The following is a 26,365-nucleotide window of genomic DNA, read 5'->3' as shown; positions in this document are numbered from 1 at the left end:
AGGTTTCATTTCTGGGAGCCAGGGCTGCGTTCCCCCATGCCTGCAGGCTGCCCCATACTTGCTAGAGCACAGAGAAGACATGCAGTCCTGTTTCTTCCCTGCAGCCAGGGAAGGGGTGGAGCGGCATTCTTGCTTTTCCATTGCAGTTTTATCCAGGGCTTTGGAAAGCGCTAAATGATACCAGCTCAGAAGCCTCTGATGGTTATGGGGAGTGCCCTGGCCTTGGAGGTGTGGCTGCAGGATGCCCCAGAGGAGAGGAGGCTGTCACAGTCCCACAGCCTGTGCAGCACAACCTTGCTCTCTGCCCTGCCTCTCACCCAACCCCTAGCAGCAGCCTAGAGCATTCATATCTCTCATGCAGAGGCAGGGCATTGTAGGAAACACGACTTCTCATCCGTAGCCTTGTTTGATCAAGACGGTTCAACAGTCATCTATTTCAGGGAACTCATCTCTGCCCTGGCATTAGGGGTGCAGAAACACTAAGGGCAAGGGTGTCCTAGGCCCTGTTCATTGTAAAGGCTAATGTAATAAGACCATGGCATTCCTCTGCTCAGCCCCACCAGTGGGTTTCCAGAGAAACCCCCTAACCCAGAGAAAACTTAGTCTTGACTGTGGCTTCTCTGGCCCAACACACTCTCACCCCGGCTGCATGCCCAGATTCCCTTTCACCCCCCACCCACTCCTCTCCTCCAGCCTGTGTCTGATCCAGGCATACTGGCCTCCTTTGTTCCAAAGGATCTGGGGCCCTATTGATGCCTGAGAGGCCCCTACCTTAGATCCTTTTACGATGTACCCCAGCCACCTTGTCCAGGGCCTGGAGAATGCAAGGACCAGCAAATATGCAGTCAATGAATGAGATGAATGGGCAGCCTTGATGGGCTGACAACCCTGAGAATGAGCAGAATTTGTGTTATCAATCCCCTTTTCCCATTGAAAGGATGGTTCAGAAGGGTTAGGTGACTTGTTCATGGTCACACAGTGAGTAGAGTGGGACAGGCTGCTGAGAATGGAAATCTGACTCGGAATCTGTGCTTTCTTTCTCAGATCTCCCTCTGGACTGTTGGCTGTTTTGTTTCCCTCCATTCATTTCCAAGCCTCCACTGAGCATTGAGTGTGTGCACGGGTGACAGGGTCACTGCCATAGTGAGGCTGAGTTTCCATCCTCACGTTGCTGCCCGTCCAGGGAGGAGACGTATGTGTGAAGAGTGCAGATAGAGTGCAGCCAGGACCTTGGGGAGCCAGGAAAGGCCCCTAACTCACTCCAGGAGTGGGCAGGGCTTCCTCTAGGAGTCAGCACCAGCCGAGCCCTAGAGAATAAGTAAGAACCATCGGCCATGCAGGGTGGGGGTGGTTTTCTGGGCAGTGGGGTTAGCCTGAGCAGGGGCACAGAGGTAGGAGAAACTGTGACCTGTGGGTCAGTCATGTTGCTTGACGTTACAAATGATCTACTTTATTCCATAAAGGGGGCGCATTCCCTCATGTATCTAAAAAGTCAAGATGAGGGTGGGGCTGCAGGTTGAGCAGGATCAAGGATTTAGCACAATTTGTTCAGGTTGTTCAGCTCTAGTCTCTTCTACACAAGCTAGCAAAATAGCCAGCAGGATGTTCCACATGTCAACAACAAGCCAACCAGAGCAAAAGAGTTTCTTCCTTCCCTACAGAAGCTGGACTGGATCAATTAAGGCATATGCCCATCCCTGGATCAATTACTGGGGTAAGAGATGGGAACCCTCTGCCAGTCAAGTGAATTGTGAGCCTACCTGTGATAATGCAGAAGTTATTCTTACTCAAATTACAGAACTGCTCCTTGATGGGGGCAGGTGGGGAGAGAATTGGATGAGACACCTGTGGACACCACTAGGTTATGAACAAAATCTAGGTTGTCGTGAAAAGTGAAAATTGGAGCAGGGGCTGGATAATAATGACATTGCCAGCTGAGCTGCAGAGCTCAGACCTTATCCTCCATACTTTGGGCTTCTACTTCTGGAAGCTGTAGAGGGTTGCACCCTATGTATCTTGGGCCCTGGATGTCTCCAGAAAGGCACTGTGGATTTAATATGCTTTTTGAGCTGCCCTCCTTTCTACCAAAAGGTGAGCAATCTCCTTTCAACTCTAATTTTCCTGGAAAAAAAAAATACCCTGCTTATTGACGATCTACACCTTGAGGATGGGGAGGAATTGATCAGATTCCTTCCATTCTTCAGCATTCCAAGCAAAGACCAAAAAGACCATGCTCCAGGGCAGAGGTGTAACCGCAGTTGTATCATACAGAAATCCCAAGGTGTCAGTGAGAGCCAGGGGGGTCTCTGATGGGCATTTGAGAGGTACCCGTTTGCTTTCTTCAAAAGAATATTCCCCCCTTGATCTATATCCCTCCAGCTGTAGTAATCTGAAGAACAGTTAACAAGACAGGTGTCTGCTCCAGGGTAGAGCCCTCTAACCCCCTGTTCTTGGTCCCCTAAGAGGGGACCATAGTAACCCTAACCCTAACCCCTCCAGATGCAAGGAATCAGAGGACTGTGGATTTGGACTCAGATCCTGCTCCTTCCTTTCCTTAGGCAAGTCATCTAACCTCTTTGAGTCTCAGTTTCTTCTGAGACACTCTCCTTAGGGAGAGTCTCAGTTTCTTCTGAGAAACTCTGAGAGTTTCTTCAAGACAAAAAGGGAAACTAGTATCTAGCTGGCAGTATATTCCGAGGATTATCTGAAGAGATATGTATGCATGAATATCTCATCCTCTCAGCTCTTAGTGGATCATCAAAGAATATTGATTCATTCATGTGTTGAAGAAGGAATTTTTTTTTTTTTTGAGATGGAGTCTTGCACTGTTGCCCAGGCTGGAGTGCAGTGGTGCAATATCGGCTCACTGTGAGCTCTGCCTCCCAGATTCAAGGGATTCTCCTGCCTCAGCCTCCCGAGTAGCTGGGACTACAGATGCTTGCCACTGTGCCCGGATAATTTTTGTATTTTTTTGAGTAGGGATGGTGTTTCACCGTGTTAGCCAGGATGGTCTCGATCTCCTGACCTCTGATCCGCCCGCCTCGGCCTCCCAGAGTGCTGGGACTACAGGCGTGAGCCACCGTGCCCGACTGAAGAAGGAAAATTAAAGTTCAGCAATGGCCTAATAGATACCAGAAGCCCAGCATACATCATTTTATCTTATCTTCATAACCATTGTATAAGTAGGGGTGTTAGTATCCCACTTTACAGAAGAAGAAACTGAGGGTCAGGAAGGTTGAATAACTTTCCCAAGGCTCCACAGATGGGAAATCAGAACTTGAACTTGGACCGTCTAAAGCCCCTTCTATGGAACGAAGGCCAGTTGGCAGAGCTTGAATGCCTGGGTAAAAGGAACCCTGAGTCACTCTCTAAGCATACCATTGTTGTTGTGCTTGTTGCTGAAATCCAAAATCTGGAAGAGAATGAAGCAGAGAGAAAGCAAGTAGCACGCATTTAACAATCCCTGTATATATTGTACCTACATGCATCGTGAGCTCTTTTACAAATGTTTGTTGAGTGTGTCAATGTGCTAGGTTCTTGTTGTTGGAAGCATGGAGGGGACACTTTCTGCATCCCATAGTAACCTTGCAGAGAGATGATAACATCCATTGTATCCACACACTGAGGCTCACAAAGGTAGATAAACCATCTGGAGCCACCTGCCAGGTTGGCGTGACACCAGAAGGAAGACCACGGAATGCATCCTGGTGGAGATGTGGAGAGAAACATTTTTTATAGCAAGATCACAGAATCTCACCCTGTTTTCTTCCTCCTTTTCTTTGCAGATGACAGACAACCTTCTGTGCCTTCATCAAGCTGGTTGCATACCCACCGTGTCTCTGGCGACAGCGTGAGAAAGAAAAAGCCCTAATTAAGGATCATCAGAAAATACAGTTGGAGGAGGACGGCAGAGACAGCTTCCCTCCCTGCTAGATCAAGACCCTTCCTTCGAGGTCCTTGCTCCTGAGGGACCCTGGACTGTCACAGCGATTAATGACCTCTTATCTTGTTTGGATGGGAAAGGAAATCACTGGTTAAAGCTTGATCAGGAGACATTATCAGCTCTTTAAGGATCGCAGAATAATAGGCTACTTTATTTTCTGAAAAGGTAAATATATGCAAGCAAAGCCAACATGTCACGAATGGCCTTGGTCTACCACACAGCAGTGTCTGGGACACTGGGGGGTCATCCCCCAGCGGGAGTGAAGTCAAGCTTAGCGGCCCTTGTGTCCTCCCTTGGAATTCCTGCCATCCCTTCTGATTGAGCCTCCACCTCTGGGATTTTTCTTCCGTTTTTCTCCTCTCTTAGGAGGGAGTTCTGCTACCCATCGTGGGAGGCCGCCATCAGGACTACGAAGATGGTGACCCTGCGGAAGAGGACCCTGAAGGTGCTCACCTTCCTCGTGCTCTTCATCTTCCTCACCTCCTTCTTCCTGAACTACTCCCACACCATGGTGGCCACCACCTGGTTCCCCAAGCAGATGGTCCTGGAGCTCTCCGAGAACCTGAAGAGGCTGATCAAGCACAGGCCCTGCACCTGCACCCACTGCATCGGGCAGCGCAAGCTCTCGGTCTGGTTCGACGAGAGGTTCAACCAGACCGTGCAGCCACTGCTGACCGCCCAGAATGCGCTCTTGGAGGACGACACCTACCGATGGTGGCTGGTGAGATGCTGCCTGAGAGGGGGGTCTGGGCTGAGAGTTGGGGTGTGGACTGAGAGTGGGGATCTGGATGAGGGTAGGGGGCCTGGGCTGAGAGTGGGGGTCTGGGCTGAGGGTGGGGGTCTGGTAATGAGAGTGAGGTGCTCCCAGAGTTAAATGCTCAGTCCCCGTGTACACCTGGGGCACTGCGAGGCAGTTAGTAGGATTGAGATTATTGTCCAACACTATTTATTGAGGATCTAATATATCTAAGAGCAGGAAGCACGGCTTTAGTTTCCTGTGGCTGCCATAGCAAATTTCTACATGCTTCATGGCTCAAAACACCAGAAGTGCATCCTCTCGCAGCTCTAGAGGCCAGAAGTCTGAAATCAAATTATAGGCAGGCTTGGCTCCTCCTGGAGGTTCTGAGGGGGAAGCCGCCCCACGCCCGCTCCTGGCTCCTGCCAGCTGCTGGCAGTGCTGAGTGTTCCTGGGCTCAGAGCTGCAACAGTCCAGCCTCTGCCTCCACTTCCATAGGGCCTTCCTCCCTGTGTCCCCTTATATCTCACATGTCCCTCTCCTTTTCCTATGAAGACACCTGTCATCAGGTTTAGGGCGCACCCTAATCCAGGATGATCTCATGCAGAGATCCTCAACAATTTCACCCACAGAGGCCCTTTCTCCAAATGTCATGCTCACAGGTTCCAGTGACTCGCCCTTGAACGTATCTCTTTGGGAGCCACTGTTTCACCCACTACAGCTATTGAAATGCAAAAAGAGAGAGAGATCCTTATTCTCATGGAATTTTATTCTGACTGGGAGGGGAAGATAAGAAATATAACAAGGTAGGCTCACAGAGCAGTGCTTTGAAGAGAGAGCAAATGAGGTTTATCATAGAAACTTAGAGGGGCCTTCTGTAAATGGGGTCACCAGGGAGATCTCTGAGACAGCAGGAGTCAAGTTGAGACCCACAGGCAGAGAAGGCAGCAGCCATGAGAAGAGCAGGACCATGCACTGCAGATGTCTGGGACAGCGGGTGCAGGAGCCTCAGGGTGGCCTCTGCTGGATGTGTTGGGGAGTGGAGGAGCTCTGCATGGCTGGGGAACTGTGAATTTGCGAGGTGCAGTGAGACGAGGCCTGAGAGTCGGCGAGACCCAGGAGAGGATTCTGGGATTTCTTGTAGGTGCAACAGGAAGTCACTGTAGAATTTTTATCAGGGAGTTTCATGATCTGATCGTGTCATTTGAAAGGTCATTCCCATTGTTAAATGCAAATAGATTGAAGAAGAGCAAGATATATGTGTTCATGTCTTATTTATTGAGCACCTACTATATGCCAAGCATCACTACATGGAGATGGAAAAGGTAGAGTCTTTCCTTTTTTGGGTTGCAGGAGTGATGGGGAGAGAAGGGAAAACAGACAAACTCAAGCCAGGATGATAGGTGCTGCGCAGGAAGCGGGCGCAGGAGCTGTGGTCTCCATGTCCAACTCCCCTTGGAGCCTGTGGTTATCACAGAAGGCTTCCCACAGGAGGTGATGGCCAGGCTCATCATGAAGGATTCAGAGAGGTTATCGAGGTAGATTCTGGAGGAAGGTCTATTTGAAATGAACAGAAAACATGCGTGAGACTTAAAAGGGTCGAAAGTCCTGGGCTGTGCTTCCAAAGACCTGGCTGAGTCCTGGTTTGCTGATCTGTGTTGAGCACCACTGTGTGCAGGTCCTGGGGTGGGCTCTGGGGAGGTGACAGAGAACCAGGCAGGTAGGATCTTTTCCTTTCAAAGATCCAAGGGTCTAGGGAAGGAGGTGGTGAGCCAGGCATGGTAAGGATTAGAGTCTGCTCTCAGCCTCGGCACTATGGACTTGTGGGGCTGGATCAGCCTTAGCCACACAGGCTGCCCTGTGCATTGCAGGATGTTTAGCAGCATCCCTGGCCTCTACCTGCTAGATGCTAGGAGTGTCCCATCCCCAAGCTGTGATAGCCAGAAGACATTGTCAGGTGTCCCAGGTGGGGTGTGTGTGTGGGGGTGCACATGCATGCACAAAGTTGCCCTCCCTTGAGAACCAGCAGGGTTGGGAAAATGACACATTGATGGCAGAGGTGGCTTCCCATACATCCCATCTCCTCTCTGGATCTGATTCCCCCTGTAGCAGCGTTGCTGGGACCACATTAAGTCCAAACTTCCTCTTCAGAGCCTGGAGTCTGTGATACTCAGTGTCACCATGGGATTCTGTTTACAAAGGCCTTTGGGGACAAACAGGGTGCTACACAGCCTAGATATAAACAAAACAGGAAGGGACCTTACACATTGGCAGGTAAAGGAGAAACTTGGGGGCCTTTGTTGTCATTTTACAGATAAGGAAACTGAAACTCAGAAAAGTTAGGTGACTTTTGCAAAAGAGAACATCAAATCCAGCCTCTGGAAATACCATATTAAAAACTGCTATTAGAGACCATTACCAAGACAGTATTGATCTTTCTTCTTGGGGAGGGTGGTTTCTAAAACTTAGGCTGATGTCGCCCAGGGGAGTTAAAAAGGCATAAGGGAAAAACATCAGCTTTTGGATATAACCTATGTGTCTTCAAAGAACACAGGCTATAATGTAGACTTAGGAACTGAGGCCTGGCATCAGGGTTCCTGGGTTTTGTCCCAGACTTTGTAGGTCCCATCAGGAGTGACTGTGAAGCTCTTCATCTCACTGAGTCTCAGGTTCCTTCCTGTTACATGGGAGGAATAAGCTATTTCACCAGGTTCTCTACAACCCTGCAATCATTAGTTTTAACAATTGTATTTATTTTTGTTGGTTTAATGGGCAAGTAATACTGAACTTATGTGTTTTGTTTTGTTTTCAGTATTAATTAAGGCTGAATATATTTCCACTTAGTTGTTCCCTGTCTACCAGATGTCCTCCCCTACCTGCAGCCCTTCTCTGCAGTCTTTTTCTGAAGTTTAGCCTCTGGTGGCTGATTCCAGGGTAGCCACTTGGAAGGAATGGGGCTTCATCCTCTGGAAATCAACAGAAAGGAGCGGGGCGTTAGAGCTTTGGGGTTCTAAAAAATACACAGATAATACAGAGACTACATGCTTTGAATAAAGAATCGGGATAGAGGCAGGGAATATTTGACATCAAGCCATCCTGGGAGTAGGCTGCACCATTGCTCTGCTTAAAGGCCCCCTGCAGGCAGGACCAGTTCATGAACAGAACTGGACTTGGGTCCTGATATGGTTTGGCTGTGTCCTCACCCAAATCTCATCTTGAACTGTAGCTCCCACAAATCCGACATGTTGTGGGAGGGACCCGGTGGGAGATAATTAATCATGGGGGCAGTTTCCCCCCATACTGTTGAGGGGGCTGGAAGAGTCTTAGGTGAGAATGTGAGGTCCCAAGCTCCCGTCCTGCCCTGAGCTTCATAGTCCTCATCAGTCAAGTGGGCATCACAATTCCAGCTCGTCCCAGCCCTGGCAGGAAGAGGGACACAGCAACAGTCACCGGGGCTCACTCTTTTAGTTGAGTTGAGTTGAGCTGAGTTGAGCTGAGTTGAGTTGAGTTGAGTTTACAAATCAGCCCTGTGCCCTGCCCTGCAAGTGACGAGACTACACCACCATCCCAGGCTGGACCTACTGACCCCTGTGACCCTCTCCTCGGGTCTCTGTCCCAGACATCCAGGAACAGGGATCCCTTCTTCCCCAGTCCCCATGTCCAATTCGGAGACAAGCTGTGTTGAATTCTGACTCTGCCTTCTCTACTTGCTCCCAACTTGGGAAACCATTCTGTGATACGCAGGGAACATTCTCAAGGGACAGAAAGAGTGCAGTCCTCCCCTGGTTTCCACCCCCTGCCCTCCTAAGGCATCTTCCCATCCCAGACATCCATGCTCAGTGCACAAAAGCAAAATAATACCATCATACTGTCCACCCGGCACCTAGCACCAACTCTGGCCAGGTCCTGGGCCCAGCTGTCCAGGTACCATTGCCTCGCCCTTACCACCCCCACCGCCAGGAGGGTGTGGGTATTTCCTTGTCCTCACTTTGCACTTACCAGGTCACCCACTGTCAAAGGGCACAGTCAGATCCCCTTCTAGTTAAAGGACATGGTCTGGAGTCAGACCCAGGATATTCAAACTGTCTTCGTCCTGGGAAACTCACTTCACCTCTGTAAGCTTCAGTTTCGTCACCTGTAAAATGGGTCTATAAGATCACCTTTCTCATAGAACCATTATAGGAACTCAGTGAGAAGCTGCCCATCAGGTTCTCAGCACAGGGCCTGCATAGAGCAACCAGAGAACACAGCCACCTGAGTCCTGCACGAGCCCTTTCTAAGCACCGCCTGTCCCTGTGCTAACCTGTCCATCCACACGGCACCAAGGATGTGGTAGGGGCTCAGTTGTGATGAGCTGAGTGAATGAATGTGTGTTAGCTTTAGCAGCTGTCATTCACTTATTCAGTGGCCATATCTTGAGCCTGTACTACCTGGCATGCTTGTGTCTGCTGCTTGAATGCCAAAGGGGCCAGGGAAACCAACAGCAGCTGGGGATTGGAACGAGGCTTGCGGTGAGGCCCCAGTGGTGCCAGCCATGTGTGGAAGGCCAGAGACTGATATTTCCAGGGTCCAAGGGAGGCTTCTCAGAAGGTGATGCATCGTTCATTGGCCATGGAAGGAGGAAGGAGGGTGGGAAGGGAGCGCGGGTACCTCTTCCCAGCACTCTCCGGACAGTTGTGGCCTGTGGATAGGGACGACTTTCAGCCATCGTGCCTCAAGACAGGACAAACTCTGCCACAGTGCACGCTCCAGAGTTCCCATGGATCATGCCCGAGTGCAGGGTGAGTTGAGGCACCCAGGGCTCCAGCTTCAAGGAGATGCCCGCTCTCGGGCCATGCCCCTGGGCATGAGTGGACTTTCTTACCCCACTTGCCTGACTCCTCACTCGCCTCGCCCACCCTCATCCCCAGCCTGTAGTGCTTGACTCCATGGAGATCTCCCCTTCCTTCTCCTGCCTTACTCCTCATCCCTTTCCAGATAGCACCCACCATGGACACCTGCATCTGTGCCTCAGCCTCTGCTTCCAGGGAAGCCGACCCGAGGCCCTGTGCTTCCCTAAGGAGCTCAGGCCACCAGGCGGCAGGCATTGATTGAGCACTGATTGTATACAGAGACATATACTTGGAAACTAGTCAGGAAGGCTGGGGAGGGTGTGTCTCTGAACTTCCAAACACTCTGTCCTGTGTTCCTATCAGTGGCACTGTCATACTTTTTTTTCTGTTTTTTTTTTTTTTTTGACATGGAGTTTCACTCTTGTTGCCCAGGCTGGAGTGCAATGGCACGATCTTGGCTCACCACGACGTCTGCCTCCCAGATTCTCCTGCCTCAGTCTCCCGAGTAGCTGGGATTACAGGCATGCGCCACCACCCCCAACTAATTTTGTAGTTTTAGTAGAGACCAAGTTTCTCCATGTTGGTCAGGCCGGTCTTGAACTCCCCACCTCAGGTGACCCACCCGCCTTGGCCTTCCAAAGTGTTGGGATTACAGGCGTGAGCCACTGCGCCCGGCCAGCACTGTCATACTTTTATTGTCACTGACAAAAGGCAGAGAAAACCAGAATCTTTCTTTCCCAAAACAGTGACACTACATGGAGTAACCTGCCGCTCCATCTCAGCTGGTACGGGGAGGACTTAGGATGATAATCTAGAGAAAGAGCCAGTTTCCCATCTGAATTCTACCTGGCCCTGCACTCGCTCGATGGCCTCAGGTGAGCCCTTTCCAAGGCTTGGGCCTCCGTTTCCCCTTTTGCCAGTGAAAGATTGGAACGGATCCGAGATTTCTGAAGTGTGGGGCTTGTGATGTTAGGTGAGGCAGGACATTAGAGAAAGTCGCCTCACAGAGCCCGGAGGTCATTCCTGCCGTCGCTCCTTTCCGCCTGTCTCTGCAGTGCTGGGGCTTCAGTTTGGCCTGGTGTCTTACTTTGTACCTTGTCAGGGCTTATCAGCCTTGTTCTAAGGGAGAGGAGAGTTTGCCTGGGCAGGCAGCAGGGTAGAGCTGGAACTGAATACAGTAGCTTTGTTTTCATTGCATTGTCCAACTACCATTTTACTTCTGCCAGGTAATTCTTGCTTTCTACTTGTGGTAGAGATGAGAGGTTTCCTTTTCAAATAAATTTATTTTTATTTTTTGGCCAGGTGTGGTGGCTCACACCTGTAATCCCAGCACTTTGGGAGGCAGAGGCGGGTGGATTACCTGAGGTCAGGAGTTCGAGACCAGCCTGGTCAACATGGCGAAACCCTGTCTCTACTGAAAATATAAAAATTAGCCAGGCACAGTGGTACGCACCTGTAATCCCAGCTACTTGGGAGGCTGAGGCAGGAGAATCCCTTGAAACCAGGAGGTGGAGGTTGCAGTGAGTCGAAATAGCACCACTGCATTCCAGCCTGGGCAATAGAGTGAGACTCCATCTCCAATCAATCAATCAATCAATCAATTTTTCTTAAACGAGTCATTAAAGTAAGAGTCCAGCGAGATGATGTGGTGCTGTGTGAAGCATGCAACATGCTCCCCACACACATCCACAGCCGACCTTGAGTCCTGGCTTCTCGTACCTCTGTGGCACCCCGCAGGCACTCAGTAAATGTCACTGCATGATGGATACATGGTGCTAGGCTCCCAAATCAAAGTAGCGGCATGATGGAAGGCCATCCTGTGGGCCTGGGCACATCTTCACAAGCCTGGGGAGCACAGCAGCCCTTGCTGGTTGGAGACCTCCATGGAGTTTCCTGCAGGGGAGTCTGGCTGTGGTCCTGTACCCCGGGGCTCTCAGAGTGTGGTCCCCCCACCAGCCCTGGCAGCAGCATCGCCCAGGGGTCTGTTAGAAATGCAGGATTTCAGGGCCAGCTCAAACCTCCTGAGTCAGATCTGCGCCTTAGCAAGCCTCCTGGAGCATTTTCCGCACATTCAGGATCATGGGGCCGTCCTGGGCGGTTCCATCAGAAGCAGGCATTTTATCTGGATGTTGCATTTGTGTGTGTGACAACGTATTCATAATATTTATCATTTTAACCACTTGTATGTGTACAATTCAGTGGCATTAAATACATTCACAGCGTGTGTAACAATCACCACTATCTATAACCATAACTAGCAGATTTTTGTCATCCCAAGCAAAACCTCTGTCCCCATTAAACAGTAACTTCCCCTTACCTCCTCCTCCTCCCGGCACCTGACAGCCACCCTGCCACTCTCTGTCTCTATGAATTTGACTACTCCAGGTACCTCACACAAGTGGAATCATATAATCTTTGTCTTTCTGTGTCTGGCTTCTTTCACTAATCATAATATTAGTATTTTCAGGGTCCATCCATATTGTAACTATTTTGAACTTTTTTCTTTTTATAGCTAATAATATGCCATCATGTGTCTAGAACATCTTATGTTTGTTTATTCATCCGTCACTGGAGACTGGGTTGCTCCCACCTTTTATCTATTATGAATAATGCTGCTTTGAACATGGGTATCCCAACATCTGCTTGAGACCCTGCTTTCAGTTTCTGGGGGTATATACGTAGGAGTGGAGCTGGTAGGCCACATGGCTGTTCTGTTTTACCTTTTGAAAGACCACCTGTTTTTCACCTCGGCTGCACCGTTTTACATCCCCACCATCCATGCACAAGTTCCATTTTATCCACATTCTCACCGACTTGTTTTGCACTTTTACTTATAACTGTAGCAGTGGGTGTGAAGTGTGGTCCAGATCGTGCGGCTTCCCATGACGTGTTTAATGGTCTTAAGCCAGAGGAGAGGCTGCCTGGGTTTAACTGGAAGAGCAATCTGGTTCTGCTTGCGTGCCTCCCCTTGGGGCATCTGATTCCTTCCATTGCAGTGGGGACTGGGTGCCCTGGGACCTCCCTACATATGCCCAGGTCACTCATCTTCTGGATAGTGGCCAAAGCCACTGCTGGTCACTTCCTCCTCTCACTCCAGCCACTCCTTGCCCCTGGGGCCTAGAGTAGCTGATGGGAACCGCCCCACAGCTTACCACCCCTTCCCCAAAAACCAGGGTCCAGGCTTTCCAAAGGCTAAGATTCCAAGAGCCAGAGTCAGGGTTGTGTTGTGGAAAAAACCTGCAGGTGGGTTTCTAGTAGCCTGGGTTCAAATCCTGGTTTGTGTCTGGGATGTGTTGCTTACCTCTCTGGCCGCAGAGCATCCCACCTCACCCACAGTGAAATGACACAGCACTGTGGCATGGGGACAGGTGAGGAAGGCTGAGGCACCAACAGGCATCACTACACAGTGTGGCCAGAGCTCCACCTGCGGCGGTGGGCCGGCCTGGGCGTGTAGCGGGGGCCAACAGGGAAACCAAGTCATCCTGGTTTTAGCACTGAGAGTCCTGCATCTAGAGAAACCCCTTAACCTGGGCAAATAAGGATATTTAGTCACCCTGGGAATAAAACTAGTGTTCAGCCTGCGAGCAGCTGACCCTCGAGCTAGGTCTTTTTCCTTTTTTCTTTTTTTTTTTGAGTTGGAGTCTCTCTCTGTCACCCAGGCTGGAGTGCAGTGGCGCGATCTTGGCTCACTGCAACCTCCGCCTTCCGGGTTCAAGCAATTCTCCCTCCTCAGCCTCCCAAGTAGCTGGGATTATAGGCATGCACCACCATGCCCGGCTTTTTTGTATTTTTAGTAGAGATGGGGTTTCACCATATTGGCCAGGCTGGTCTCAAACTCTTGACTTCATGACCTACCTGCCTTGGTCTCCTAAAGTGCTGGGATGACAGGCTTGAGCCACCGCACCTAGCCTGGGCTAGGTCTTTAAAAGAAGATGAAAACGATTTGCTAGGCAGATCACAGAGGCCTTGCGCATCCAGCAAACTGCTGATTCTTCAGTCTGACTGGAACCCAACAGTCCTGGGGCCAGGGGAACTGAGGGTCAGGCAGGAGAGATGGAGACATCCCTACTGCGCTGTCCCTCATCCCTGGCTGGGGCTGGAGAACTGACATTTCCACCTACTCCTCGCTCTTCTTGTTAAGGTTTGAGCGAGAGCACGCAGCCCCTGGGCCCTGGTGTATGAGCAGGGTGGGAGTAAGACACAGCTAGAAGACTTCTGCTCTTTTTCTCTCTTTCAAGCAGTGGTGACACGTAGAGGGATGGAGGGCCTTTCAGAGAGAGGGGAGCCCCCAGGGAGGAGCAGGTTGGAGAAACGCTGATGGCGTGTGGAGTTGGAGGGGCCTCTGAGGCCAGGTGTGGTTGGATCACCCAGTGGCTTCAGCAGTGCCTGGCATATAGTAGGTGCTCAGTAAACACTTGCAGAATACATGAATAATCTCTTTACTTCCTGAGTAACCCTTAGGCTCTTTGAAGGAGGAAGTGGAGGTGTCTGTGTGTGAGCCGCCTCCATCTCCAGGGACCCAGTAGAGAGAAGGGTGAACAGGAGGCCCCAGTAAACAACAGCAGGTAGTTCAAGGGCTCTGCTGCCAGGAAGCTGGGGCCACAAAGCCAGGCTGACCACCTTCTGTCCTCCGCCCACAGAGGCTCCAGCGGGAGAAGAAGCCCAATAACTTGAACGACACCATCAAGGAGCTGTTCAGAGTGGTGCCTGGGAATGTGGACCCCATGCTGGAGAAGAGGTCGGTGGGCTGCCGGCGCTGTGCCGTTGTGGGCAACTCAGGCAACCTGAGGGAGTCTTCTTATGGGCCTGAGATAGACAGGCACGACTTTGTGCTCAGGTGAGTGCCAGACCCTCTCCCAAGCCCACTGTGCTGCACCCAGAGGCTCCTTGGAGCTATAGGGAGCATCTTGGCTCAAGTTCAGGAAGGCAAGGTTCAGTCCTGGTGTCTCTGGACTTGCCTAGGGACCCCAGGCTCCACACTGCACCCCCTAGGCCTCAGATTCCCCACCTCTGCATTATTGCAGGACGGGAATGGACTAGAAGGGCCTCTGCGTGCAGAGGAAGCCATACATAGGAGGTCCCCCATTGTTGGAAGCTTGGTACATGGAGACCTGGGGAGAGAGCAAAATTAATGTGAGGACTCTTAAATCTTTAAAATTCATCCCCATTTTGTAATCTAGGCCATAATAAAACCACATCTTTTATGTAAAATGTATTTTTCCCTGTCACCAAGTGAAATCGATATTCCAGGAAGATGCCCCACGTCTGTCCTGGGCCTCTTGCCATTCCCACCACACCACTCAGAAGTGTGCCATGCTGAGAAGTGCGGGGGCGGGGGCTGGCCATCCCCAGCAGCCTTCTAGAATAGTCTCTGCTGTCTGTGATTCCTGACTCTAGTCCTTAGACCACTTACCTGCCTCTCGGAGCCTCAGTGTACCAGGTGTCCCATGGGAAAGTCCATGGGAAGGATCAGAGTCAGGTTTCCTTGACTGCAAAAATAGGGCTGTGGAAATACCCTTTGGATGAGATTGTCTGTGACAGGCGGGCAGCGGTGGTGATAGCTAGACTCCCTTGAGGTCACGAAAGAGAGAAAAATAGCAGAAGCCTTCTAGCTGTGTCTTCATTGTCTCTATTTTACAGGTGAAAACAAGGAGGCCCAGGGAAGGCAGATGACACCCCTGAGGTCACACTGGAGGCTCACTGTCTCTGTCGGAGAGCTCAGGCTCACTGAGAGCGGGTGCCCATGCTACCAGACTCAACTTTCTCCCCTTCTCTCTCAGGATGAACAAGGCACCCACGGCAGGGTTTGAGGCTGATGTTGGGACGAAGACCACCCACCATCTGGTGTACCCTGAGAGCTTCCGGGAGCTGGGAGATAATGTCAGCATGATCCTGGTGCCCTTCAAGACCATCGACTTGGAGTGGGTGGTGAGCGCCACCACCACGGGCATCATTTCCCAGTGAGTCCCCCCTGTGGCCCCGCCTCACTGCTCCGTCCCCTGCAGTGACACCCTGTCCCCCAACCCTGCTGTGGTCCTGCTGTGCCTCCACCGGGGTGCCTCCCCTCCCCAAGCCTCCTCCAGCACACACAAGCCCAGTTCCCGTGGCTGCCTCCCCGACTGTTCCAACTCTTCCCTCCCCATCACTTAACAAACCACAAGCTTTAGTGTCGTCTTGCTAACAATGCCCGAAGGGACCTCCATGCACCCTGGAGACTCTTCGGGAAGGGGGCCGCCACTAGAAAGGGTCGGCACATATGAGTTCTGCCTCCCTTTATTTCTGAAGTGCAGCCTGACAGATAACAGCACCTTGCTTTTCAAACGTACGTGAGCCTGACCAGGTGAGGGTTCCTAAGAAATGAGGGATGAGGAGTACAGGTGCAGCCTGGGCCCCTCCCCAGGGCAGGCAGCGGCTGAGCAAGGCAGCTGTGGCTTCCCTGACAATCAGGAACCTGGTTTCCTGAGCAGGCACCGCACGTGGCACTCGGCACATATTATCTCAATTAATCCTCACAATAGCCGTTATCATTAGCTACATTCTCCCAGTGAGGACTCTGGAGCTCGGCCAAGCACCTTGCCCAGAGTTAACGCCACACAGAGCCTGTGCTCTTCATCTAACCCTGACTGAAGGAAAGTGCTTTGATGTCCAGATTTCCACAAGCCGTCTTGTCTTCGGCCAGGTTTTCTAGGAACAGAGCCAGCCCCGGGATGTGGGTGCAGGAGACTGTGGGGCTGTGCCCTCAGGAGACCAGGGGTGAGGGAGGCAGACCAGGGCGGGGTGGGGTGGGAGCCAGGTCTGGATGTGGCTCAGCTGCAGTCTGCTCCGGGAGCGGGAATCGCACCCTTGGGACCAGCTTTGACACCTTTGCACTCGGGGTGCATGCAACCGCCCAGCTGAGGAAGGAGCAGCCGCGGGTCTCACCAGCCAGTGCCCCAGCTCGGCAGGGGTGCTCTGGCCCTGAGAGGTGGAGGCACCACGGCCCCCACTCCATTCCTTAAGGCTGTGCTTGGAGCAGGTCCTCCTCACCTTTTTGGGGAATAGGGGCCAAAACCCAGCAGAATGTCCTCAAATTAGGCAAGGCCACCCTCTGGTGTCTATCGGGGGTTGCTGTGGGCAGGGGGTTTCTGTGGCTGGGGTAGGGAGGTGGAGGTCCCTGAGGGAAGGTGTGGGGGACAGGAGAGGCTACGCCTGCTTCATTCTCTAGTCACTACCCCCAGAGCTGCGTGCCCAGGTTCCTGGGCCTGTCTCCTGCCCTGTTAACCAGCTTCTCTTTCTCCAACTGCAGCACCTACGTCCCGGTTCCTGCAAAGATCAGAGTGAAACAGGATAAGGTGAGTGGAGGCCCCAGCCCCTTTGTTCTAAGTTCAGGCTTCCTCGTCTAAGGCTCTGCTCTCAGGTACGGCATTGAGCTGCAAGACAGCCCCCAGATCCCCAGGCTGCTGGAGGTAGCATCTCCCACTTAGCTAGCCCCCTGGGGGGAGAGGTCAAACACTGGGAGAGATTCTCAAAGCGGGGTCCCCTGGGCCAGCAGCATCACCCGGAAGCTTGTCACAGATGCACATCCTCAGGCCCGTCTCGAACCTACTGATCAGAAACCCTGGCCGCCCCACATTCTGGTTTTAACATGTTCTCCAGGGACCCCTATGCATGCTGTGGTTTGTGCATTACTCTCAAAGCCAGGCCTCACCTCCTGCCTGTCCATCTCTTTCCATGTCTGCATCTTCCCCAGCAGGCCCCTGGCATGAGGCTGGCCAAGAGATGGGCAGAGGGCAGAAGAAGGAGGGAAGTGAGGTGCCTACCACACTGGCCTTTTGCATACTCTATCAAACTTAGATAGGCTCAGAGAGGTCAGGCAACTTGCCCAGAGACACACAGCTAGTTCTGGATAAGGGTACAATTGAAGACTTCCTGTGCCTCCAGCATCTTGCCCTTTGCATTGGGCTGTGCTGCCTCAGGGAAAAGGCCACTTATGTGTCTGTCTTAGGGTGGGGTTGGTGGAAAGGCCAGCCTCCTAGAGATGGTAGGAGGCCACACTGAGAGGTGAATGGTTTACCAGAGGTCCACAGAATCTACCCTTCCAGTCCATTCCAAGGGGCTGGAGTTTGGCTTTCTGGACATACACACCCTCTCCGGCCTGAGAAGTCCCTTTCATTGTCCTCAAGGCCAGCTTTGGATGAGGAACCAAGGCCAAGCCTGATAACGGCCCCTCCCAGCTCAGCCACTGCCAGCTGCGTGACATTGGGCAGGTCACTTAGCCTCTCTGGGCTTCAGTTTTCTTATCTGTAGCCGGAGGAGAGAGAAACCTGGGACGTGAGGTCATTTTAAGGATTGGCGATGATTCCAGCCATCATCAGGTGGCTTGGTGCTTATGTCTTCACTCATGACAGTGTCTGGTCCCACCTCACGCTATTCCCTGGAGCCCCCTTCTCCTGAGCAGTCTCCTGTCTCACTCCTTGGCCTCCTTGGGTTTTTCTGTGTGTCAGCTCAGCGATCCTCCTCACACCGTCCTGTAGGGCCCTCCTCTGCATCACTGCTCTCCATAGCACTTTGTAGCTCAGCACCTCTGTCTCTTACTCATGTGGATGAGTGTCCATCTTTCCCACGAGCGTGGAGGCCCACGAGTGCAGGGGTATCCATCAGGCTCACAGCTGTGCCTCCATGGCCGCAACAGTGTGTGTGTCTGATAGGCACTCCATGGCCTTTGCCCACCGGAACTCACTAAGGGCCATGTCTTCCCATCCCCGCAGATCCTGATCTACCACCCAGCCTTCATCAAGTATGTCTTTGACAACTGGCTGCAAGGGCACGGGCGGTACCCATCTACTGGCATCCTCTCGGTCATCTTCTCAATGCATGTCTGCGATGAGGTATGCCACCCTCCCCCTGCCCACAGGGCTGCCCAGAGGACAGAGCTCACCGTCCTGTGTTCCCAAGAGAGGGCAGGGAGAGGGAGGGCAGGTAGACCTAGCCTGCCTCTTCCAGAAGCTCGGATTCTCTGTCTCTGTGTCAGGGCTTGCATCGTGTGTCTCCCAGGGTGTTTTAGTGAGTAACAGTGCTCTATGAGAAAGTTCTCGGGAGCAAGAGTTCTGGCACATTCTGTGTGAGTGCCCAGGAGCATGGCGGTGGAAGCTCAGATCAAGCAGCAGATTCTGGATACGGGAGCGGATTCTCATAGTGAGAATTGTCTAAGGCTGCGGTTCTCAATCCCACTTACTCCTTAGAATCATCTGTGGGTCTAAGTTCCAGCACCCAGGCCACATCCTGGCCCAATGTTTCTAGAATTAATGGAGCCAGGCCCCCATGGGTTCGAATCAGTGATCTCGAGAAGCATGCATTTCCCTTCCGACGTCCTTCGCCGTCTGCCAGGCTGTGTTCGGGTTTCCACTGATGCTCTGAGAGGCTTGCTGCCGCCCCAGGAAGAGGAACAGGAGAGCGGGTCACACAGCCCCCACTTCCTCCCTGACCCTGGGTTCAGGCAGGGACCTTCTTGTCTCATCCAGCCCAGCCCCAGCCCCACCCTGCCTGGTGCCTGGTGGAAACCCCAGGCAGGGGTCAGAGGCATTGCAAGGCAGGTCCCCAGGCCCAGCCCTGCCCTGGTGTTCCCAGGTTGCAATGTGGGTGCCCCTGTCATTTCCCCACCCCACCCACCTCCAGCCAGCTGGTCCCAGACCCTTGCTTGGGTTTCTGCTCAGAGCCCTTTCTCCCACCGTTCCCACCTGTTTGGCCCTAATGTCCCTGCCCTGGAGCAGGCCACTTCCATGTTGCATTTCCTTAGAAAGCCACATATGGCATGGAGCTGTCCGCTGTCCCCTCTTTGTCCCCACCCCTCCAGTCTGTCTTCCACGCTGCAGTGCATAGCACATCCTCTCCCTGGAAACCCCTCCATGTGATTCCTTCCGATCATCTTGTACTGATTTTCCAAGACCCGACCCACCTGCCACCTCCTCTGAAGAGCTTCCTCTGACTTCTCAGGGCATGAGCCCCTCCCTCCTCTGTGCTGTGGGAGCCCTGAAGTTAGCCCCAGTTCCAACAAGCGTCGCTCAGTCAGTGACTCCAAGAAGCTATAAGCCCCAAGGCTTCTTCCCCCAGCAGCTGCCCAGCTGGCATCTGATCAAGCTCTGCCTGAACTTCAACACAGCCAGTAGGGTGCTGGGCTCAGCACAGATGCACAGCGTTTGTCATGTAGGTGAAAGGCCTGGCCTAGTGGCCACGAGGGCGCCTGGACCCGATGAATGTTGGCCGCAGAGAAGAAAGGGATCAGCCCTGCCCTCTGCCTCAGTGCAATCATGATTCTTGGACCCATTTTCCAGATGAGGAAAGTGAGGCTCCAACAAGTGATTTCACATGCCCAGAGCATCATGGAGTGGCAGAGCTGGGATCTGGGGCAGTTTGGTTGGCCCCAAAGCCCTGCTTTCCTTCCACTCTCTTCCATGCCACGGTCTCCTTCCTATTGCTTCCCTCTGTAGCTCCTCGATTCTGGAAGAACAGGTTGTCCTTGCTGCAGAGGTAAGACCCGGGCTCTGAGGCCACCCACATGCAGTCATCTCTCAGGGTGCGTCTGGCATTGGACTTGAGCTTTCCTTAACTTGCGTTTGCTTCACCAAGCCTCTGAGAGTTCCAGGAACGTAGAGAAGGGTTTGAATGAAGGGTTGGTCTGAGTCCTTGGAAATGCTGTTGATGGTCCTGTGGGATTCCAGGAACGCCTACAGGCTTCCTTTCTCGGAGGTGCCACCGGCAGCCCTGCTGTCTGGTTCTTATCTTTGCGTTGCCCCCACAGGTGGACCTGTACGGCTTCGGGGCAGACAGCAAAGGGAACTGGCACCACTACTGGGAGAACAACCCGTCCGCCGGAGCTTTCCGCAAGACGGGGGTGCACGACGCAGACTTCGAGTCTAACGTGACGGCCACCTTGGCCTCCATCAACAAAATCCGCATCTTCAAGGGGAGATGACGCAGTGAAGGGTTGAGGATGGACGCACCGTCACACCTCTGCGTTTCCAGCCCCAGCATCTTGCCGGAGCCATTCCATCCCGGAGCTTGGAGGGGCAGCCTCTGGTGTGTGCCCAGGCACCGCTCGCAGCCTCTTGCACCCAGCCATTGGCAGCATCTATTCAGCAAGGTCACTAAGTTCTGCCAGCATGGCAGGGCATGTCTCGGAACCTGTCTTGAGTGGGGACAACGTCCACCCACCGCTGCCCCAGAGCTGGGGAGGCGCTGGGAAAGGTTCAACCTCCACACACTAAAATCATTCTAGCTCCTGGAGCGAGCTTGGGGAACAAATGTGGAGGACGCCTATATTCTGAGAGACAGGACAGTTTCCCAGGAAGATGGGCAGAAACTTGAGTGGCGATTATGTCTAGCACAGAGACATGCCAGGCGGTGTTGGCACTCGGGGCAAGATGCCGCCCTTCTTTGCACGAAGCCTGGCCTCTCGCTTGGCGTGATAACCCTGTCATCTTCTTCCCAAAACTCATTTATGAGCCACCAGAGGCTCCTACCCCAAAGATTTTCACAGAAACTGGAGGCCAGGTGCCGTGGCTCACACCTGTAATCCCAACACTTCGGGAGGCCGAGGCGGGAGGATCACTTGAGCCCAGGAGTTCAAGACCAGTCTGAGCAACATAGTGAGACTCCTGTCTCTACAAAAATTAAAGATTTAAAAAAATTAGCCAAGCATGGTGGCACATACTTGTAGCCCCAGCTACTAGGGAGGCTGAGGAGGGAGGATCTCTTGTGCCCAGAAGTTTGAGGCTGCAGTGAACTGTGATCACACCACTGCACTCCAGCCTGGGCAAGAGTGAGACCCTGTCTCTGAAAAAAAAAAAAAGGAAAAGAAAAAAAAAACCCAAACTTGGCGTCGTGTTTCTGACTCCTGCAGATACCTCTTCCCAAGCAGATGTTCCTTTGAGTAGTCCATCTCGTGGTTCTAATCGTGGCGAGAGCAGATCTGACCACTTCCATGTGCCTTTGTATTTGGGAAAGAAAAGCATGCCTGGTCTGAAATGAAACAAAAGCCCTTACTTGGGAAAAGGGACCCCCACCAGCGGCCCTGCTTGCTCTCTGGCTGGGAACATCTTTTCTGGTTTCCTGAGCCAGCACCTGAATTGGAACAAAGCTCTGAGGATATTCAACAGCACCCAGCAGCGCGTCAGAATGGAACGTACATTCTCATTCTCAGACTCTTCACTAGGGTGTCCGCAACCTCCAAAGCCACACAGGAGGCTGCCAGCAGCATTTTCCCCGAGGGCCTGAGCTCAGGGTCAAGTCCCTGCTGGCCATCTTGGGGCTGTCACTGGGGGTCTGGGCCAAGTATATCCCAGGAATGGTGACTGCCACATACCTCATCTTCTTACTCCCCAGCTATTCTCCTTTCCTTGTTAGCCTTCCTGATTATTTATTGATTCTTTTTTTTAATTCAACTGACATTGTTGCACCCTTGCTCTTTTGGTGGTCCTGGTGTTTTAATGAAGCTTGCCTCACCCAGTAGCTGGGAAACGGGGGTGGGCTTAAGGGGGGTTTGTAGGAGTCCTTAGACGTGGGATATTGAGGGTATCTAGGGCTTGGATGGTTTGTGGAATGTCCTCAGCATCCTCCCGTTCCAACCCAACCTTCCTTCTTCCTCATTGTGGACTTGGATTTATTCTCAGGCTAGGAGTCTCCAAAACTCTGTGAAACCTTACTGCTGCTGGGTGGGGAGTGGAGAGTAACAGAAATGTGGGAAACAGTGATTGTTGACTCCAGTTACTAATGTTTAAGCAGGAAAACCACTTTTCTTGTTGAAAATATCCCTGAAAAGGCTGCTGCTGCTTTGAGGAGGCGTAACTTTTTCCTGGTGGAGTGTGACAGAGGCATGGGCCCGTGCTCCCAGGCTCGGGGGAGCCCCCTCTGCACACGGGGAGGGAGGAGCTTGGGGACACCAGTCAGGGGTCACAGGTGGCTTCAGGCCATTCACAAAAGTCCCCAGAAGTTGCATGCCAAGTTTGGTTTTTTCCCTGAATCTCTACTTATGAGCATTTTTCTGGAGAGAGAGTCTATAGCTTTTATCAGATTCTCAAAGGTTCAGAATGGGGAATGTGTTAAACAGACCTGATTCAGCTTTAAAATCCTCCAAAACTTTTAAGATTTTTTTTTTTTTTCTGAGAAAGGCTGGTAAATCGCTGAGAACATTCAGAACATACAGCCTCGAAGGGCAGAGTTCACAGCCATATATGAGGTGAAGAACTCAGCAAACGTTTGTTGAGTGATTGAGTGACTCCAGGGGCAGACTCCAGATCATCAGACGCTGAAACAGAGAGTGATGCTCTCTCCTGAATTCTTCCCTTTCTCCTAAAAGCTGAGTCTATACAGGGATGGCAGGCTCAGGCTGAGCAATCGACTTCTCTGGGTTTTGCTGTGTAAGAATAGGTCCCTCAACATGAAGAGGCGTCTGTGTCTGAGCCACATGCTGCCTGGGTCGATGGTCTGGTCTCCCCATCTCCCACTAGGATGGTCAAGCTGTGAGATCTCTTCCAGCCTCCAAATCCAGCTTTCCCGTTATACTGATGAGAACATCAAGGCCACATTGCAGCTGGGTGGAGAGTGGAGAGACAGGCATGGGAGAGGACAGTGATTGTTGACTCTAGTTAGTGATGTTTAATCAGAAAAACCATTTTTCCTGTTGAGCACATTTCCTAAAAGGCTGCTGCTGTGTAGGGAGGTGTGGCCTTTTCCTGGTGGAGTGTGAAGGAGGGAAGTGACGGGCAGTCGTGAACTGTCTGGGACAGATAGCAAAAGTCAGAGTTTGAGCAGAAATAGGGTGTTACCGGCACTATGTTGAAATTGTCTGGAGGCGGGCTTTCCCAGCAAGTCTCCATTCAGCGTCTGGAAAAAGTGTAACCAGAATGGAGGCGTCTGACTCTCCTGGGCTCTCAGCACCGAGCTCTGTCCGCAGGCTGCCTGGGTGGCCTCTCATGCCCTCCAGTGCAGGAAACCACATTTCTCTTTCCCATAGCCCAGCAGATAGCTCTTATGTTTCATTGGCTTAGCAATGGGCACTGAATGGAATAAAAGCCAGTTGTTGCAGCCAGAATTAAATGCACCAGTTTGGCTTAAACCAACTGGAACTCATCCCTGGGGTGAAGGTGGCTGGGAATTAGACAAGAGTATGTGTTAGCCAAAGGGCAGTATGCATGCTGTCAGTAGGAGTACGACGAGCACTCGTGCCGGGCAGGCAGTGGCGGGGACTCCTGCAGGCCCCTGAATCCCAGCCCACAACTCTTCTACTCTGCAGACAGAGAGTTCCTTGGAGACTGGCCCTGCGTTCAAGCAGAGAACAGAGGGGTCCCTGCCTGCAGCACCCAGCGCTGAACCTGAAGCTGCAAAGATAGGCTGACGAAGTGGCCCATGAGGTATCAGCAACATCCCAGCCCCCTGGGTCTCCCCAGTGAGTCAGGGCACTGATTTGCTCTAGCTGGAGCTACATGCACCTCCCCTCCCCTCAGCCACCTTTTAGGGGAGAAAGGAGGGCAGATTTATAACCTCTGGTTCTCTGCAGGGATCCTGGGCTGGAAGAAATTTCATAAATGGATGAATGCCCTTTAAAACTCTGGCTTTTCCAAACATGATTCAGCAAAGCATTTGGTTAGGCTGAGAGAGAAAAGCCAGATATGAGAAAATAGAACATAAAATAGGGGGAAAAAACAGAAGGTGGAGAGGGCAGTTAAGATCTGGGTGATTCTTTAGGGAAAGGGCTGGTTGGGAAGCTTTGATGGAATCCCATTCTCTGCCGTGGCCAGAAGGTGGTGCTAGAGGCCCGTCCCACCTGGATGTGACTCTGGCCTCTTGGCAAAGGTGGATTAAAACCACAAAGAACATTTAGAACAGGTATGTTTGCTTTGAAGTAGTCTGAAAATAAATAAAAAGGAAACCAAAAGAACTCTCTCTCCCTCCCCTGGCTAGGATCAAAAATGCCATGTGCAGGGACGCCCAAGCCTCAGGGGGCCACTGTCCAGCTAAAGATGACTGCACACCAGCCATGCGCCATCAGGAACCAGCACCTGTCCTTGCCCCTGAGAAGAGCCCTGGGGGTATCATTATATCCATCGTGGACATCTGGTTTGCAGCAAATGTGGCTACATGCCATCAGGATCATCCTGCCCTGTGAACTGGGCTAGCCAGTTTTGAGATAGAGTCAGCCTCCCCATTTTTGTTTGTCATGAAAACACCAGCTCCTGCACCTCTGGGGTGCTCCCTGACACCTGTGCAAAGAAAAGGAGGAAGACTTAGAAGCAAAGGCAGAGACAGGCAAGGCAGCATCTCACAGCTTGTCAGGATCAGGGCATTACTGACTTTTTTTTTCTTACCAAAAGAGCACTGAATTTCCTATGGGCGGTGAGCCACCTTGACACCTCCTGTTCTCCCTCCCAGCCCATCAGGCAAGGCCATCATCCAGCCTCATCACTCAGCTTCTTCCTAGTACAAAAATGCCATTGGTCGCACGTCCTGAGCTGGGGGATGTCAGCTTTAACTCTAGCCTGTGTCAGGGCCTCCCCCTTCAGCCCCCAGCCCCTTAGGGTGATCGCGGGTTCCTTCCCTTCCTCCTGCACAATCGCTTCCCTTCACTGAATTCCCTTCAAAGCCAAAGTTTCTTGAGCACTTTTTCCTGTGTGCAGTCTTGTGTGTTTGGCTGTTGGTGTTTTAAAATTTGCTTTCTATTCCCCCTCGCCTCTCTCCATGTCGTTGCGCAGCTGAGCACTGGTTGGGATGCATTCAAATAACGTTAGCAAGATCCTGCTTTCCTCAGCCCCCGCTCTGTTTTATTTATTGTTTAATATTTCCAATGATCCAAATCAAAGTGAATAAACAAAGAGCTATTTTATCGTTTGGGTGTGTGTGTGGTTTTTCTACAAGGGTCATGCATTTGCGCTGCCTTCAGCCCTCCAGCTCAGAGGGCCTACTGGGTTGGCGTCACCACTACCGAATGGCCAGAATTCAGGAGACAGAGGAGAGCCCCAGCGAAGGCCTTGCAGAGCCCTCTTCTCGAGCCCAGGAGTGCCGTGCCCTGCTGTGTGACTGGCAAGTCACCTAAGTTCTCTGAACCTCAGCTGCCTGCCTCATGTATCAAATGGGCGTGACAACACTGGCCATCAGAGGGGATGTGAGATTAAAAACAAGCATCTCAAGAAGCCCAGTAGACATGCACCACCTGCTTGAACGTTTGCTGAGTAAATTCACCTTGGCCAGGGCCTAATATGGGCTGGGTTAGAGTCTGTCCTCCCCCACAGAGACAGGCACACCCAGGGATGGGCATGAGTTTGGTCCAAAGTTGGCACTAATCTCCCTTTAAAAAAAACATATTCAGAAACCCAATGTTGGGAGCCTATAAGATAAAATCGGTATAAACAGTAGCCAGGCCTCCCAGTGTGTATGGCACACAATACCTCCCTGGGTGTGATCTTTAACTCTCAGAACAGCCCTGCAGGCTGGTGCATGGCTGAGGGCGGAGGTGGGTTCACAGCAAGGCGTCTCTCTCCAGTCCTGGGCCTCCTGTCTGCCCTGCTGCCTCCCTGCCACTCTGTGCTTAGCAAGGATGTTTCCTGAATTATTTGAGACACTGGGGGGACCTTCTGAGGGCAGCCCCCAGAGGCAGGATGGGGCAAAGATTCACACAGAGGCTCTGGAGCCAGGCCGCCCTGGGTCCTACCTATTAGCTGTGTGAGTCCGAGCAAGTAACTTAACCTCTCTGCCTGATCTCATGATGGATACGTGTGGTATGATATAATACCTCTGTATCCATACACGTAGAGAATTAAATGAGTTAACATATGCAAAAGGCTTGCGACAACAAATGTTAGTTATTAGTACATCAGACACAGG

At 52.0% G+C, this 26,365-nt stretch overlaps 1 protein-coding gene across 6 annotated transcripts in view; it reads left to right on the top strand.

The window, feature by feature from the left end:
- The window catches only part of ST3GAL1 (ST3 beta-galactoside alpha-2,3-sialyltransferase 1), a 117,201-nt gene extending 91,829 nt beyond the window's left edge, over positions 1-25,372 (top strand). For 3 of the 6 annotated variants that reach the window (XM_033202965.1, XM_033202970.1, XM_033202971.1), the window contains 7 exons: positions 3,786-4,108; positions 4,310-4,664; positions 14,152-14,348; positions 15,292-15,471; positions 16,797-16,842; positions 18,259-18,378; positions 20,289-25,372. In XM_033202965.1, coding sequence (XP_033058856.1) covers positions 4,359-4,664; positions 14,152-14,348; positions 15,292-15,471; positions 16,797-16,842; positions 18,259-18,378; positions 20,289-20,462 — 1,023 coding nt within the window. In that variant the 5' untranslated portion in view covers positions 3,786-4,108; positions 4,310-4,358 and the 3' untranslated portion in view covers positions 20,463-25,372. Of the gene's footprint in view, positions 1-1,044; positions 1,319-1,660; positions 1,715-3,785; positions 4,109-4,309; positions 4,665-14,151; positions 14,349-15,291; positions 15,472-16,796; positions 16,843-18,258; positions 18,379-20,288 lie in introns of those variants that run through there. The other 3 variants (XM_033202966.1, XM_033202968.1, XM_033202967.1) reach the window with 3 other exon arrangements.
- The last annotated feature ends 993 nt before the right edge of the window (positions 25,373-26,365 follow it).

The sequence above is a fragment of the Trachypithecus francoisi genome, unplaced genomic scaffold, assembly GCF_009764315.1.
Source record: "Trachypithecus francoisi isolate TF-2019V2 unplaced genomic scaffold, Tfra_2.0 Lachesis_group7, whole genome shotgun sequence".
Lineage (NCBI taxonomy): Eukaryota > Metazoa > Chordata > Mammalia > Primates > Cercopithecidae > Trachypithecus > Trachypithecus francoisi.
Note: the sequence above shows the minus strand (reverse complement) of the source record. Positions and strands in the feature narration are given on the sequence as shown.